The 16,148-nt window shown below is 24.7% G+C and overlaps 4 protein-coding genes across 6 annotated transcripts in view; 1 reads left to right on the forward strand and 3 right to left on the reverse strand.

Moving 5' to 3' along the window:
* Window positions 1-16,148, forward strand: part of Spri (Src homology 2 domain-containing protein sprint) — a 140,034-nt gene that overhangs the window by 14,591 nt on the left and 109,295 nt on the right. The gene's annotated exons all lie outside the window — the stretch shown is intronic.
* On the reverse strand, window positions 57-2,084 carry LOC138942719 (uncharacterized). Its single transcript, XM_070313176.1, has 5 exons — window positions 1,975-2,084; window positions 1,495-1,597; window positions 925-1,052; window positions 576-684; window positions 57-378 (listed from the first exon to the last, which is right to left on the reverse strand). Exons 1-5 carry the CDS (start codon window positions 2,014-2,016, stop codon window positions 290-292), a joined length of 471 nt encoding a protein of 156 aa, XP_070169277.1. The 5' UTR covers window positions 2,017-2,084; the 3' UTR covers window positions 57-289.
* LOC138942724 (venom allergen 2-like) lies at window positions 4,363-7,843 on the reverse strand. The gene is made up of 5 exons (XM_070313190.1): window positions 7,736-7,843; window positions 6,727-6,811; window positions 6,247-6,293; window positions 5,029-5,146; window positions 4,363-4,622 (listed from the first exon to the last, which is right to left on the reverse strand). The coding sequence occupies exons 1-5, from the start codon at window positions 7,766-7,768 to the stop codon at window positions 4,531-4,533; spliced, it is 375 nt and encodes a 124-aa protein (XP_070169291.1). The 5' UTR covers window positions 7,769-7,843; the 3' UTR covers window positions 4,363-4,530.
* On the reverse strand, window positions 12,707-15,606 carry LOC138942493 (uncharacterized). Its single transcript, XM_070312732.1, has 5 exons — window positions 15,233-15,606; window positions 14,575-14,659; window positions 13,904-13,953; window positions 13,162-13,279; window positions 12,707-12,835 (listed from the first exon to the last, which is right to left on the reverse strand). Exons 1-5 carry the CDS (start codon window positions 15,269-15,271, stop codon window positions 12,753-12,755), a joined length of 375 nt encoding a protein of 124 aa, XP_070168833.1. The 5' UTR covers window positions 15,272-15,606; the 3' UTR covers window positions 12,707-12,752.

Genomic DNA, 16,148 nt, shown 5'->3' on the forward strand with positions numbered 1-16,148 from the left:
TCTAAATTTATTTTATTACGTTAATGTGTTACAGATTATATAAATAAGTTACTAAATTTTTAACTAATTGGTTTTATTTAACATCAATAACACGATACAAACAACAAGGTTTATTGTGAGTTTATAAGAATATTGTGAGTCTGCAAAAAGGGAGAAAAAACGGTATCTTATTTTCCTTAAACCCCGATGAAATTTTTCTTTTTGGTATTATCATTGCACTGTAAGAAGAATCGCGATTTTTCCGATCTAGATAACGATACATGTTGCGCAAATACCTTTTTTTTATTTATTATCTTTCACTAGTCTGCTGGCTGCGAGTTATGCAAAGCATAAATCCGAATGCCCTATCTTCTCGATTCAGTTGATCAGCTTCGTTCACTGAAAAAATTAGAAAGAAGAAATTATTAGAAATATTACACACAATATAAAAATTATACAGAAATCATATATATATATATTATAAAATTGATGTTGAAATATATTAATATCTGTTCTCTTATTAATTTATTTTTTATTTACTATTTGTTTATGTATATTTTTCTTTTTTTATTTATTTATTTTAAGGTATTACTTACGTGAATTCACGCATTCCGTTACAACCTCCTTGCTTACTATTCTTGGTTCATTCTGTTCCTTTTCGAGCGCTTCTAGTATTTTGTCTAAAACTAGCTTCGAATCTTTCATCTAAAAATTATTGAAAAAAAACGTGACATAAAACAACATGAAACCTTATGTTTATTGTTAATTAACGATATGTAAGAGAATAATTATTGCAATTATTTTGTATTTAATTTTGAATAGAATTAATTTAATTATATTTGAATATAATATATTTGTTATATTTGTATATAAAAGTCAATTTGGTTATAATTATTACGAAAATTTTTTGTATAATAATTAAAATTGCGTATGTGGAATTGTTACCATATCGTTCTTCTCCAATATGCATGCTACGAAACGACCGTGTGACATAAAAGATTCTTTAGTTTCTTCGTCGATGTCCTCATCATCTTTGATTTGCTGCCATTTTTGTTTCGTAATTTGCATCTGTTCTATTATGGAAAAATATTTTTAATTGCAGAAAATTAAGGATATTTTTCAATGAAAATGTTTACAAAAAAGTTAAATTTTAATATATAAATTTCAGTAAATTTTAAATAAATTTTTAAGTAAATTTTTTATTTATATAATCTTTTTCTTCGTTTCTTTTTATGCGGGCACGTAAAAGAGTTTATAAAAATTACGTAATAAAAAAAATTCTAAAAATGCTAAAGTTATTTTTTATTTATGAATTTATTTTTATAATATATTTATATATTTATACATTTTAAATACTAAAATTTTATTTATAGATCAAGATATTAAATTAATTTTAAAAATATTTAAAATTTTAAATCACAGATTGTAAATTTTCAATGCTAGATGCTAAGTTGTAATTTCTAAAATCTTATATTTTTGAAATATATATATAGTGTATATATGAGTGTAACTTACCCGCAGTCGTGCCAGCATCAATCAAACACATTTTTACCGTCTGCACATCGGTTTCGAAATTCGTCGCCACTTGTTGTATATTCTCTTCTTCATTTGCAATTATCTAAAATAATCATATTCTTTATTATTTTTATAACATTACAGTTAACGATTGTAATAAAAGAATATTGCATAAAGTTTATAACATAAAATATAAGAAAAGTGTACTAATAGAAATTTATAATAATTAAAAAGTATATGTTATACAATATACATATTATTATTTATTTTATATTTAAAAAAAAATTTTACTTAAGATTTTTTAATAATTTTATATGTTTTAAATATTACTCGAAATAATTAAATTATATGAAGTGCTCTATTTAGTTTGTTGTATTTGTACAAAGTAAGGAAAGAAAAGAAATATATGGAAAATGTAGATAATTATTACAATGTAGATATAGTTTATCGCAGAAATCATAAATGATAAGTTGTACTTACATTAGCAGCGAGAGCTAAAACGAGAAGCGCGATTCTCTTCATCTTTCTCTAGTTTAGTGACAGGAAAACAACTGCGGTCGAGCTTTAATTCATCAACTGGATGAAAATGTATCTACGCTCATATTTATATATTGTCATTCCACAACGTTTCATGTGATCTTACATCATCGATTTGCGATAGACAATATCTGTATATATGTATGTGTGCGAGTTTGCGGAAGCGTGATTAGAATAATTGGCTGGTATATCAGATTTGCACAAATTTCGATGGCGCCGCGATACCGCACTGCCTCAATTATTTCGCGCGCACATGTATGCGGGTACATTAGACCTAATTAGAGTGTGTGACATCAGGGACATTAAAAAAAAAGTCACGCCAAAGGTGCGCGAAATTAATATTCGGAACGTTTAATATAATATAATTGAATATATATAAGCTAAAAATGTATAGAAAGAGAGAGAGAGAATATTTTTATATAATTAATATTCTATTACACATAAAAAATATAATTAATATTTTATATATTAGTGCTTTATGCAAATGTTGTATTTGTAATATTCAAAAATGCAAAATTATAAAAATATAGAAAAATATTAATTGTGAGGCATTATGATGTATAATATAATCAATCAAAATAAAGGGGAATTAATTAGAGCCTGAATTAAATCCATTTTATTCTGATCGATTGATATTAAAAAAAAAAATGATGCGAAAAATATTTTATACATATTTATTATATAAAATATTTTATATAATAATATAATAATTATATAAATATATATTACTTATTAAAAAAATATTAAGAACTTATATTACTTATTAGGAATACAATTTCCATATTCTATAAAATTTAATATATCAAATTAATATTTAATATATATATATATATATTGTATATATATATATATATATTTATTATAAAACATAATATATTTATTTTTATCAATAATATATAATATATATAAATTTAAAATATAAAATTCTAATATAATTAATTTTATGTACAAAAGTATATTTTAAATAAAATATTAAGATTAAAATGTATGTTATATATTTTATAGATCAACAAACAATCGCGGTAACAGAATGAAAACAAAGCGAGATTTGATAAGATAAGTGATAAAAATGACGGCGGAAAATTACGACGATGATAAATGATAAAAATAATGACTGCAATTATGACAACTACATAAAATCGCCGGAGGATGTGCGGTCTCGTTTGAGCGCGCAATAGCTACATAAAGCCGAGCATTATTTTGATTTTGCCTATTCTTGGCTATAGTTAAAAGCGAATAGTTTCTGAGAAAATGTTTCCGTTCTTGTGTGGTCGGTTTCGAAATTGATTGTTGGATAATAAAATATAACTAGAGTTACTAACGTGAGACATATATGTATATAATATATATATATTACACACACATACACACGCGCATACACACACACATATATATGAATACGTATCATATGCAGATATCATATGTATGGATGACATATCCGCAAAAAACAATTAGTTTTATTTTTTTTTATTTTTTTTAAACACAAAAAATTACATTTTGATGTACATTATTTTATGTAACGTGATTTCAGTGTAGTAAACAATTTTTCTCGTATATCGGAAAATAATTCCGATTATTATGTTATCGACAAGAAACTTATTTTTAGGAATATTTTAATAAAATTAATGTAGAATTTAAGTAGAGAGAGAATTGCTTGATTTTTTTTTATAATACTTATATTTTAAAATTTTGGTTTGTTTTTGGGGATTCTTTAATGGAGAATATAAGAAAATTTAGCAATCTTTATTTAAATTAGAGAAAATATTAAAACTATTTAACTCAAAACTATACAATATTTTTGACATAGAGTCGCAATAGTGCGAAAGCACTTTATATTTCCAAATTTGGGACGTGTTCGTTACGTAACAATTTCCTTTAAAACCGATTATGGCATTTAGAATGTCATTCTCTTGTTTCAGCCCTTGCTCTGTACGACGATAACTTTATGCGATGTTGTCTATACGATCTAACTTTTACCATTACAGATTGCCATTATACCCGGCGACTTGAGGCGCTTATGCGATCTCTCTTCGCTTTTACACGTACACACAAACATAAACACGTTACATATTGCGTATTATACACATATAGTTTGCAGAAGTTGGCCGTTAACACATTGCCCTTATCGCTGTCGCGACGCTAAATAATTCATAACACGTTAAGACTGCTTCGTTTATTCATAAGCTTATGTTCAGATGTAGCAGCTGTAGGACATCTCTTTGACGATTGAGAATTTTTTTACTGACATAAGGGAGGAAATAAGAGTGTAATCAGAATCGAAAAAGAAGTGTTTAATTGTAAGAATTTATAAATGACTTAAAACTCATTAAATTCGTGAATATTATATGTGCTATATTCTTCCTTTTGTACTTTATTCTGTCTTTGATTCTTTTACAAAACTATTTCTAAACTTTTTCTAATTAAAAATAGTACATCATTTTATACTAATTTATTTTTTATTTACGAGAAAGATATTTAGAAGAAATGTACTTTCTTCTTTTATTGAAGCTTATCGATTAGATCTAGTATGGGATATCCGCACTTTATATATGTCGTAAGCTGCTCGTCATTGCTGCTTGAGCCTTGATATGCTGTAATTTGGAATAGAGCAAGTTGTTGAAAATAATTTAATTTTACAAAATAAATACCATATTATATATTTTAATATTTTTATATAATGTACATTTTATATATAATATTATAGAAAAGAAAAAATTTCGTTTTAATTACAATTTCTAATTATAAAAAAAATAATAGAGAAAGAAAAAAACATAGTTTATAGCTTAAATTTTGGAGCGATTTATTGGCTATTATTATATTAATAAGCGATATATATAAATAATAATATATTAAAAATAAAAATTAAATAACGCGCGATATAAAATAATAAAGTAATATACGTATATAACAGTAATGTTATATATATAATAAAATAGTAATTTAAAATAATATATGAAATAACACTATAATTATACTCAAAATATATATTTCATTTACCTTGATCCATGCAAGTGGAAAGGATCTCTTTTGCTTGACTTAAGTTGGTCTCATCGGAAATGACGTCTTCTAAATATGCAGAAACCTCTTCTTTTTTCACTCGACTTTGTTCGTGAATCTGAAAGATTGATAAAATAGTATTATTTATTTATTATTATTAACAAATTTAAGAGATCTATAAGTTTTCAAAAATCGTTCAAACGGCATATGATTTAATCAAAATACGCAATTGAAGCGTATCTTGATTTGCGAAAGATTCATTTTTATAATTAATATAAAAACTATTTTTGTGTGATATATTTATAAGTTACGATTGAAAAATGTTAAAAATTTCATAAGAACTAGATGAGATATGCGATAATGTTGTTTTTTATGTCACGTTATGAAGTGAAAAATTATATCCGTTTATAAAAAATTTATTGCTGGTATTGTCAATCGTTTATTTACTTTTTGACAAACACATTTTTATCGCATTTTTAACAACTTTGATCGTCGAACAATCTTAATAGCAGAGCAATTGCTTATTTACGAGCATCATTATACACAAATAATGATTTAAAATACGAATTTTTTAAACATTTATATTAATTATATAGTAAACGTATGATTGTTGCTATTGCCAACCGTTTTGTAAGTAAGACTAATCTTTTTTTCTCTTTAAACAATTAAATTGGTTGTATATTGCAATTAATTTTAAGACTATCTTTCTTTTTTGATTATAAATAATAACATGTTATTAATTAATTGCTAATGGCATTTAAAATTAAAATAATTGCTAACTATGCCTGCTAAACAAAATTTTGAGACAAATTAAAATCAAATTTGATTAAAATTTAAATTTAAATATGATTTTTCATACCGTAAATGTTAGACCGTAAATGTTGTATTAATATCGAAAATTATTGTCAGCTATATCAAGAATTATTAGTATTCAAGAAACGTTAGAATTTTTATTTCATAAACATATTCATAATCAATTTTATTTATTGTGCGAAGAAATAAATCAATTGGTCTTTTTTTGATATGAATAGTTTTTATACATATCTCATAATTATTGTCTCAAAATTATGGTTTGAACTTTATTTGTGTTACAGTTTATTTTTTTTTAATTACGAAATAAAATAATACTTTTGTGCAAAATTGTTGCTTGTGTAAATTGTGTATATCTTATCAATATGATGATTTATCTATTTATGTATATTATATGTACAAACGTACCAGCCCATCCTTTTGAAGCTTACATTTTACCACTTCCAGTGTCCATTCTGAAATATATAAATTACAAATTTAATAATATAATTGTATTTGGGAATTAGATTATTTTTTTAGATAAGTTTTAGATAAGTCTAAAATCTGTTTAAAAATATTTAAATAAAACAATTTATTTGTTTAATATTACCTTCTGTAAAGTGGAATTCTTAGAAAAAATTTGTCGCATTTTATTATTAAATTTAGTTTTAAAATAATAATATTATTAGTCGAAGAGAGAAAATTAATTCTTTGTCTTCTTTTTTATTTTGTAAGAACAATATTGAAGAGTTTGTTTTGGAAATGCTTATTGCGATTATAATTTTAATTCAAAAACTGTGAAACATAAAAATCTTCTTTTTAACTCTATTCAATAAATATAACATATTTTATGATATAATTTATATTCATTTAAATCCAATATTTTATTATAACATTATCGATACTCACGCTGCGCATTCAATTCCTCGACACAACTTGCGAAATTATCATAGAATTCCTTCACTTTTTGAGGATTAGCGGCATAAGAAATTGTCTGAAAAATATTTAAAAAAATGTTTCCTTTATATCTTCTAATATTATTCATATTCAATATATTATTATTAGGATTATTTAACTTTTTGTACGCATCTCAAATTTTTACGGGGACAAGTTATTTCAAATATTATTGCGTAGGTTAGTAATATTTGATGTACGTGCGCATACGTCCCATATTATTTATTTAAAAAAATATTCGCTTTTGATTTACTTGTATTAAAAAAAAATAATACCATTTATTGAGATTAAATAGAACTTTTTTAGATCTACATTTACTACGGAATCCACCATATGTTTCAGTATAGTTTTTGCCCCTATTGTGAAAGCACTCGATAAGAAACACTTTTTTTTCGAGCTTAGCGCGTTCATTCTGACACTTGTAAACTGGCTTGTATAACGGTTCAAATAAATTTGACAGGTCTCAAGTATCGGAATCTAATCAGTTAAATGACCGCCGAAATCGAGGAGAGTAAACTGTTATATGTTCCGATACTTAGAATACTTCCAACATTTTTCTCGATCATTTTATTTATATGTTTCTATAAAATCATGGTAATATAAGAGAAGTATCAAAATATATGAGAGTCTAAGAAGGTATTTGGCGATAATTACAGTAGATCGTCACATGATCTACTTATTTTAATATAAAAGAGTGCGACATTAGGTTTCATAAAAGTATACAAAAATTTGTAAAAGTGTAGAGAGGTACCAAAATTATCGGGGTCCAATTTTTAAGGACATTCTACTCTAATTATAATAATGATATATCAAAATTTAGGAGTACAGAAAGCGCGACACAGTTGAATTTATTTTAAATTCTCTTTAATGGCTTAGAAAGAAGAAACAAATATTAAAATTATATTTTTTATTCTACTATACATCGATTCGAAAACTGCTCGTTTGTGTATCGCTTTCCACTTACCAGCAGACATGTCATGAGCACGAGAGTCTTCATTTTGCTGTTTTAGATTTAAAATATTAATTCTAGTTTTTCCTTAAACTTCAGCACTTCAACTAATCCGCATCGACAGTTGAACTGTATTTATATGTACAAGCTGATCGATGTGATGTAATGTATAATAGCATTAATTATACGTTATAGGTGATATCGATGTTATATGGAATAGAATAATTCGATCTTATCGGTGACTTGACATCGTGCATTATTTAAATAATAATTGAGCGAAACAAATAAGAACTTGGATATAGAAAGTGAAAAACATTCGCTATTTATTTTTTTGTATAAAAATACGAAATTAACATGCATTCTATAAATTTTACGTCTTATTTCAAATAAGATAGAAAATAAATAATGAAGAATAAAAAATAAAAGATAAAGAACACACACACACACACACACACACACACACTGTATATTTTATTAACTCAGTTCTAAAGAGAGATTCCTTTCTATATATTTCAAAGATTTAGAAAAATTATTCTGTTTCTCGTGTACAGATATTACCAGCTTAAAACGTGTTTCTTACTTACTTAAATTAATTTCTGATTTTTGACAGTTAATGTAAGCAAAAACGAAGATTTGAGAGAGAAATTTTTAATAATTTGATTATTTTCAATACTTTAATATATTTCTTAATATCGATATTAGAAATGTTAACGAAGTGAAAAAGATTGGATTATAGGAAATTGTATATAATACGATATTTTTATTAAGTATTTTTAACATGTTATTTTTCGAGTTTACGTCGATTGCCAGATTATTAAGAAAATAAGTGATCTATCTGTTTACTTGATCTTTGCGTTATGAAACATTCTTTTATCATTTCAATCTCATATCAATAATGGAGATTTCTAAAGTTCGAGAAAAAAGAGAGATTCGTGCAAGAAATTACATTCACACGTTTTACATAATAGATTTAAGATTGCTCTATTCTGGAAAATCCATACTTAATAGATCAAAATAGTTTATTATTCTTATATTTTTTCGAAAATTGCAGCGATCCATATTATACGGATAGGTATCTTTTTATACGTTTTGTCGTTGTAAAAATAGATCAACTTTTTATGCGAAGATTGTCAAGAATTAATATACGACGTGACGTGAATTTCACTATTTGTTGCTTCCGTAAGAAAAAAAATCTTTGAATAATGTTTCTTGATATATATGTCGTAGCCAGATTACATAATCTATCGTTTTATAAAACGTCTAGACACTTTATAAAGTGCGGCCTCATTCTCAAATCATGGTCGAAAATAAAATGCTAACATGCGACCCGCCGCATATATATGGTATATATACTGGTATTATTATTTACAAGAATTAAAGCATTATATATACTTATATATTTATATATAATTATTTTATAATACAATTTATTTTTTAAACGAGAAGAAGAAACATTTTTGTTTATCTATAAAATATCTTGATTGCCAACAGAGTCATTTGCCCACATTGTTTCACTGACAATCTAGATTATCGATAATTTCAATTGCATGCAAAATAATTTCTTATAAGTTTTATTATACAAAAGTAATTAAAGACGGATGTATTTTTGCGCAGAGAAACTATTGCGTATTAAAGCGTTGCATACATAATCATATTACACAATCATATAATGCATAATGCATTTACACAATGATAATATCATATATAAAAAGAGGAAACACTTTGCGCATGTGATCTTATGAACGTATAAGATATGCGCCATGCTGCGATAATTTCCTCATCATTTTTTGACATTTTAGGAAAATTTATGATGTTTGTTATTATATGTATAAGTGTTTTGTTAATTGTAGAGAGAGAGAGAGAGAGAGAGAGAGAGAGAGTTCCGGCTTTTAAAAACAAAAACTCGATTTTATATATATCATATAATTAAGAAATAAAAGCCAAGATATTTTGACAATATCTTAAAAGAGTTAAGTTTTACATTTTATTGAATTATTAATGTAAAAGTAATAATTTATAAGAGACAAAGAACCTTCATTTAAAATCTTTAAAAATGCATCAGATCGTAAAATAAAATGAGAATGATTGATATTTAAATCACAGAATCTCTGTACCTCTATAATACATTTCACAAATAGCACGCAGAAAAAAAAAATATATTTCTGTTGAGGCTTGTCGACTAGATTTCTTATCTGCAATCTACATGTTATAACCTTCATGGTTTTTTTTCGTTGTTGTTTTTTTGAGCTTTGATACGCTTTGTTTAATTATAATAAATAGAAATGGAAAATAAATTGGTTTCAAAATATGGGCACACACTATGCAATTTTAATAATATTATGTATTTAATTTGTTTTAATAATACATTATAGTATACATTATATATAGTGTACGGTGTCTCGGAACTGATGATACAAAGCGAGAAAGAGGTGATTCCATATGAAAATGTAGAATAACATCTTTTTTATACGAGAGACTTCGTTTTTGAGAAAAACAACTTTAAATATTCGCCAGATATACGTGCTATGTCTGGTCTATTATAAAGTTTACGTCTCGAACGTGGCTCTGGAGCGCGCGAACAAATTCCAGCGTAAAGGCACTCTCGTAACGCAATTATATAAGAACTTTTTGATAAAAAACATTATAAAATTGTTATTTAAATAATTATGTGTATGTGTGTGAGTGTTTTGCTTGTTTATTACACAACAGGAATCACGAAGTTCTCGTGTGACATATGTTGTACGAGGAGTATTCTTGACTATCTTGACCTTCTTGATTATCTTGTCATTTTTTCATCTGGAAATAAAAAAAATTAATTACGGTTACTTAGATCTAAGTATCAATAAGATCGCTAATGAATAAATTATATCGAAGAATAATTATTATTTTCTTGTTAGCGCAAAGCAATTTTTTAAATATATTTATCTTTTTTTTAAATCGATTGACTGAAAAAATATTAAGATGAGATATATTTGCAATACAAATATTATATATATGTATATATTATATATAATTATAGCTGTCTAATAAAAATATAAGAGTCAATATTTCTCTCTCTAAACCAATAAAGCGATTATATATTTATGGCAATCAAACGATGTTTAACTTTACATTGTACAATCTTGATTGATCTCCGAAAGATATTTAAATATAAAATACTAAATTTTTTTTAATGATTTGTCATCAACAGCAAGTACTTGTAGTGGCAAATTCCGATTGGGCACAAAATTATGTTGCTTGCGTTATTAATCATTTCTATGCACATATAAATATTATTATTTTATTACATACTATATTTTTCATTGAGTCTTTTTAAATCTGTATACTTATCAGATTATTTTCAGGAAAATATAAAAACGTAGAAAATTTAAATCGTAGAATAAGAAAATGCATAAATAAATTTATCCTTCATTTTTATTCAAAATAATATAAATTTTATTTTTTTTCTAAAAATGACGACATATAAGATTTTAATAATATTTAATTATTATATATTTATTTTAATTTTTTTTTATTGTTGGTATTTATGTGGCATAAACTTAATATTGTTCTTGTCAGAAAAGTGATTCTCTAATCGTTTGAAATAGTATATTTGAAAAGTTAAATATTATAAAATGTAACAAAAATGTTAAAAATTGGGAGATCAGAAACCACTAAAGCTGTTTTTTTCTCATAAAAATATCATTTTTACAATATTTTAATTAATTGTATCTATTATGAGATTAAGAATAAAGCTAATTGTAAGATATTTTGATAGTATTCTAAAAGAGAAGATTAAGTCTCTTATATTTTATTGAGAATAATAGATAGAAGACGGTTACAAGTTAAAAGACAAAGAATCTTTATTTAAAATTCCTAAAAATGCATTAACATAAAATGAAATGAAAATTATTAATGTTGAAAGCACAGAATTTCTGTCTGTGTTGCTATTATAATAATATTACATACACAAATGTTACGTAGAATAATAAAAACAAATTTTCTTCGTTTATTAGGATCGACTAGCTTTATAGCTTTATAGCTTTTTATAATAAAATATAAATGCTGAAAATAAATCTATTTCAAAGGATTGAGATATCATGTTAATTTTATATTGAGAATATATACGATTTTATATAATTCTGATATTTTAACTATGTATTTATATTTACAATTAGAAGATGATACGTGACATAATGTCCTTAATGATGCAATATATACTTTTCATTTTCTATTAATTTTTTTTGTAAAATGATCATTAAAGTGAGTTTATTTTTAATGTTGGCTCATGCATTATTCGGATTAGCAGCGCGTGCGTTTATCTTGATGCTGCATTAGTTTTTGCTCGATTATTTGCAAAATATCTATCATGATAGTAGATTTCTGTAATTTGAAAATGATAGTGGAACTGACATAAAATTATGTTTGCACAGTTATGTGCACAGACGTAAAATTGTATTTTTCTTATATTTTCTAAGAATATGTAGTAATGCGTATTATGCATAAGTATCTTTTCAATTTTTGATTATTAAATCGATAATCGATACTTTATATACATGATAATCGTTGCTTAAATATCACACGATATAGCAAAGTCCTCGCGATTCATTCTTTCCATAAAAAATAAATAATTTTTATATATTAATTTTTTTATTTAAATAATAGTTTATTGTAATTAGAAATAGAAGTGGTTTGAAATACGAAATTTATGATAAAGAATACGTCTAATTTTTTTCTAACAATAAAAATGCCTTAATATTTTGTAATTATTCCATAAGAAAATGGATTTATATTTTTTTTTTATTTTATAAATTATATAATTAATGAAAACATAAAAAAAATGTTTTGACCGTTTGAATTAGTTAAAAAGTTCTTATGAGATTTTTTTTTTTTTTTTTTTTTTTTTTTTATTGTTAAAGCTTGATATTGGAAAATAAGCAACAATACACAATAACGCAAAATGAAAATTTTATTTGAAATGCGAGATTTTCACATAATCCTATTTTTACAAATATTATATAGTTATATTGTTATAGTTTTTCTTCTATGACAGTTAGTCAATAAACGCTATCACTGGTGCTGCGCATTCTATGATTCTCATTGTATTCTGATGGTTGCTTTTTTCAGGTACATTTCCTGAAATTACAGAAATAAAGTTCTATCATGTTTTGTCTCACAAGTTATTACAATTGTAATGTATGCTGCATTAACGCATTAAAAATTACAATGTAGTATAATTAATATGATATATAAAATAATATATTATATACTTCTCTGTATATATAAGTTAAATATATGTTTATGTGTATATATGTATACAATATATTAATAATATTAAAGTAATTGTAAATATATGAAATGTTATTATTTAAATAATAAAAAATAGAAAATAATTGAATAATAACATTATATATATATATATATATATATATATATATATATATATATACAATATTAATTACCATGATTGAAACAAGATTCAAGTTGATATTGCGCTCGCCACAATTTGTCCGGATCGGAGATGAGATACTTTAAATATTTTGAAGCTTCATACTTGTTTAGCATACCCAGCTCGTCGATCTATGACCAATAAGATATATATAGAGTCCGAGCTACAATAAGTAACTTAATACGATCTATATTTAAACATGAAAGATGAATGACGTGCATGTAGCGCGCATTTAAAAAAATTTTAATATTATTTTAACGCAGAAAAATAAAAAAAAAATAAAAATTTATGATTACACAAAGATTATAAAAATTGTATGTAATTATATTAAAATGCGCTATTTTCATGAGACTTGAAAATTAAATTTTCTTTGATTATACGTATTTTACTTTAATTATACGTATTTTTTTTAATTATACATATATATGCCAAAAAATTTTTTCTTGTTATCTATTACATCAATCTCTGCGATTGGAACATGTTATTTAAATAAAGGTCTTTAATGATAAAGATTAAACAAGAAATATTAATGCTAATTTTATGCTAATAATTAAGGTAGGCTAATAATTTGCATAATTCTTGTTTTTCATTATTTTGAAATTTAACTGCTTTAATTATTATTTAATGTTGATTTGACTTCTTCTTGATTAATTGAAAAATAATTTTCTCATGTATAAATTATATTTATTAAATAATAATTAAAGCAGTTAAATTTCAAAATAATGAAAAACAAGAATATACATACTAATACATACCAAGCCGAATCGATGCAATATACATTCAAGCACATCAGGACTAGGTTGATCTGCAAAACATATAAGTTATAAGTAATAATATATGCACATATTATTAATTATTTGATACATAATCTGTAACAATTATGTGTTCGTAAATGAAATTTATGTAAATTCGAATACATATTATTCATGTAAATTAATGTTACATCCTTTTTAAAATACCCTTTTTTTCGTGCCAGTTATAGTTATTGCAACAATTGGTTTTTTCACCATTACAAGCACTCTAAATTGTTCTATTAAAATATCATCAGGATATAGATCGATATCTTTTCCACGATAAATATTTGTACTACATTGGAGTAACGACATTATCTTTTTTTTCGTCTTTCGACATTTACAATAATTAGAAGTTAAATGAATTGATGATTGAGATGGATCACTCTTAGAAGTTTTAAAAAATGAGATCAATAGTATATTGTAAATTTTGAACACACATATTTCGTACATTCTATATTTTGATTATTTAATTTATTTGGTTGATAATTAAAAAACTTTTTAGTCATTTTATGATTAATTAAAACAATTTTACAACTGTGTAATTTAATTTTTAATCTCATTCAATAGATGCGACAAATTTTTTTCATCCACGTGGCATATGTTAATATTAAATTGTAATATGCAACACTCACTGAGCAAATGCAATTGGTTAGCACAGCTTGCCATCGCTGAATAGAATATCCGTACTTTTTCGACGTCAGCGGTATAGACCATAGTCTAGAAAAAAAATGTAACAGGAAATCAATCAAAATATAAAGAAATAATTTTATTTTCTGAAGTAATCAAGTATAATTGCGATAGCGATAGTTTTCTTAATGTTGCACAATGTTATCGATGACATTATTGATATCAGGTTCGCTATTCGTAAATTGATTAACGAAAAGATCAAAACGGAAGCGAGATAGTTCTTATTGTTAGTTATATTCGTATTTTATACATAGCTCAAATTACAAATGAATATGCATAGGTTTGAGAAGAATCTATATAAAAAGGCTTTAGAAAAAGATAATTGTTTAATAAATATGTGTATTTTAGTTTTTAAAATAATTATTTAACAAATTAGTTTATTATATTCTAAAATATCAAATCAGAAAAAAAATATAAATATTTTTATGCTTTTAAATATTAAATATGAAAAACGAAGAATTATGCAGTATTATTACGATAATTAAACATTTATTTAAGACGCTTAATAAATATTATTACAATTTTGTACAATATTTAAGAATGATATAAAAGAGTCTGTTATTCGAAATATCATGAATATTTTATTCGTTGTTTTTTACTCACGGTAACGGTCAATACGTATATGAGCACGAAAGCCTTCATCCTGCTATTTTTCGAATATTTTGAGATTCACAAAAGTCTTTCTTCCTCGCATTGCAATGTATCGACGTCGCTAACAGTATTTATAGGGATGAGTTAAAAATTGTCGCTCCAATTGTAATGGCCTGATAAAAGAAATACATGTGATTAATGAAAAATTGTTAGTCCGATTGTTAGACTATTGAGAGAAATACGTGTGATTAGTCGCACATTTAACCAGGAGCTGATGATAATAAATGTGATGATATGCACGTTCGATAATGATGTAATCAAATCCAGTTGCAGATACATGTAATAACGCGCAGCATTAGCTAGCACACAAATGCGCAATCGACTACAATTACATTAATGGTGCCCAGTGTGATTACATGCAAAATTTTTCATTGTATTAAATGTATATGTATGGTATATACTTCGTAGTATCATGGATATTTTAGTTAATAAATTAAAATAGGTCACGAAACTGGGCGTAATAAAATATAAAAATTTATGAATCAGGATAAAGTGTATGATCCAAGTACTTTCTCGAGAAAAAGCTTGAAAAAAGAATAAATAGTGGAGATATATTATTATGCATTATATATGATTAATTAATATGTATTTGATGTATTTCTGATAATTTCAATCGATTTCGAAATTCAATGGCAAATGGTAGCAAATACGTATTGTATATTCTGCTGCAATGCTTCTCTAGTAATTTTGATAAGATAAGCTTAAATTGTTCATAGAATTATTCATTTATCATAAAATTGTTTGTAAAATTATTCAAACACGCTAAAGAAGCGAGAAAAGTATTGAAAAGAGACAAACTATAAAAATGAGATATTTGTGAATTCTAGAAAGATATAAGAAAATGTTAGAAATTACCTTATTGTTACAA

Source organism: Polyergus mexicanus, unplaced genomic scaffold (assembly GCF_030449975.1).
Source record: "Polyergus mexicanus isolate NDT 795.1 unplaced genomic scaffold, iyPolMexi1.0 SCAF_2, whole genome shotgun sequence".
NCBI classification, from domain to species: domain Eukaryota; kingdom Metazoa; phylum Arthropoda; class Insecta; order Hymenoptera; family Formicidae; genus Polyergus; species Polyergus mexicanus.

What these genes read in the sequence shown, in the direction of transcription:
- LOC138942724 (XM_070313190.1), bottom strand. Translation starts at nt 7,768, where the DNA reads ATGAAGACTCTCGTGCTCATGACATGTCTGCTG. An exon ending in TGCTCATGACATGTCTGCTG is followed by an intron (nt 6,812 to 7,735) that starts GTAAGTGGAAAG and finishes AATATTTTTCAG; the next exon opens with ACAATTTCTTATGCCGCTAA. An exon ending in CGAGGAATTGAATGCGCAGC is followed by an intron (nt 6,294 to 6,726) that starts GTGAGTATCGAT and finishes TATATATTTCAG; the next exon opens with AATGGACACTGGAAGTGGTA.
- LOC138942493 (XM_070312732.1), bottom strand. Translation starts at nt 15,271, where the DNA reads ATGAAGGCTTTCGTGCTCATATACGTATTGACCGTTACC. An exon ending in TAACCAATTGCATTTGCTCA is followed by an intron (nt 13,954 to 14,574) that starts GTGAGTGTTGCA and finishes TATGTTTTGCAG; the next exon opens with ATCAACCTAGTCCTGATGTG. An exon ending in TATTGCATCGATTCGGCTTG is followed by an intron (nt 13,280 to 13,903) that starts GTATGTATTAGT and finishes TATTGGTCATAG; the next exon opens with ATCGACGAGCTGGGTATGCT.
- LOC138942719 (XM_070313176.1), bottom strand. Translation starts at nt 2,016, where the DNA reads ATGAAGAGAATCGCGCTTCTCGTTTTAGCTCTCGCTGCTAAT. An exon ending in TTTTAGCTCTCGCTGCTAAT is followed by an intron (nt 1,598 to 1,974) that starts GTAAGTACAACT and finishes TGATTATTTTAG; the next exon opens with ATAATTGCAAATGAAGAAGA. An exon ending in AACGGAATGCGTGAATTCAC is followed by an intron (nt 379 to 575) that starts GTAAGTAATACC and finishes TAATTTTTTCAG; the next exon opens with TGAACGAAGCTGATCAACTG.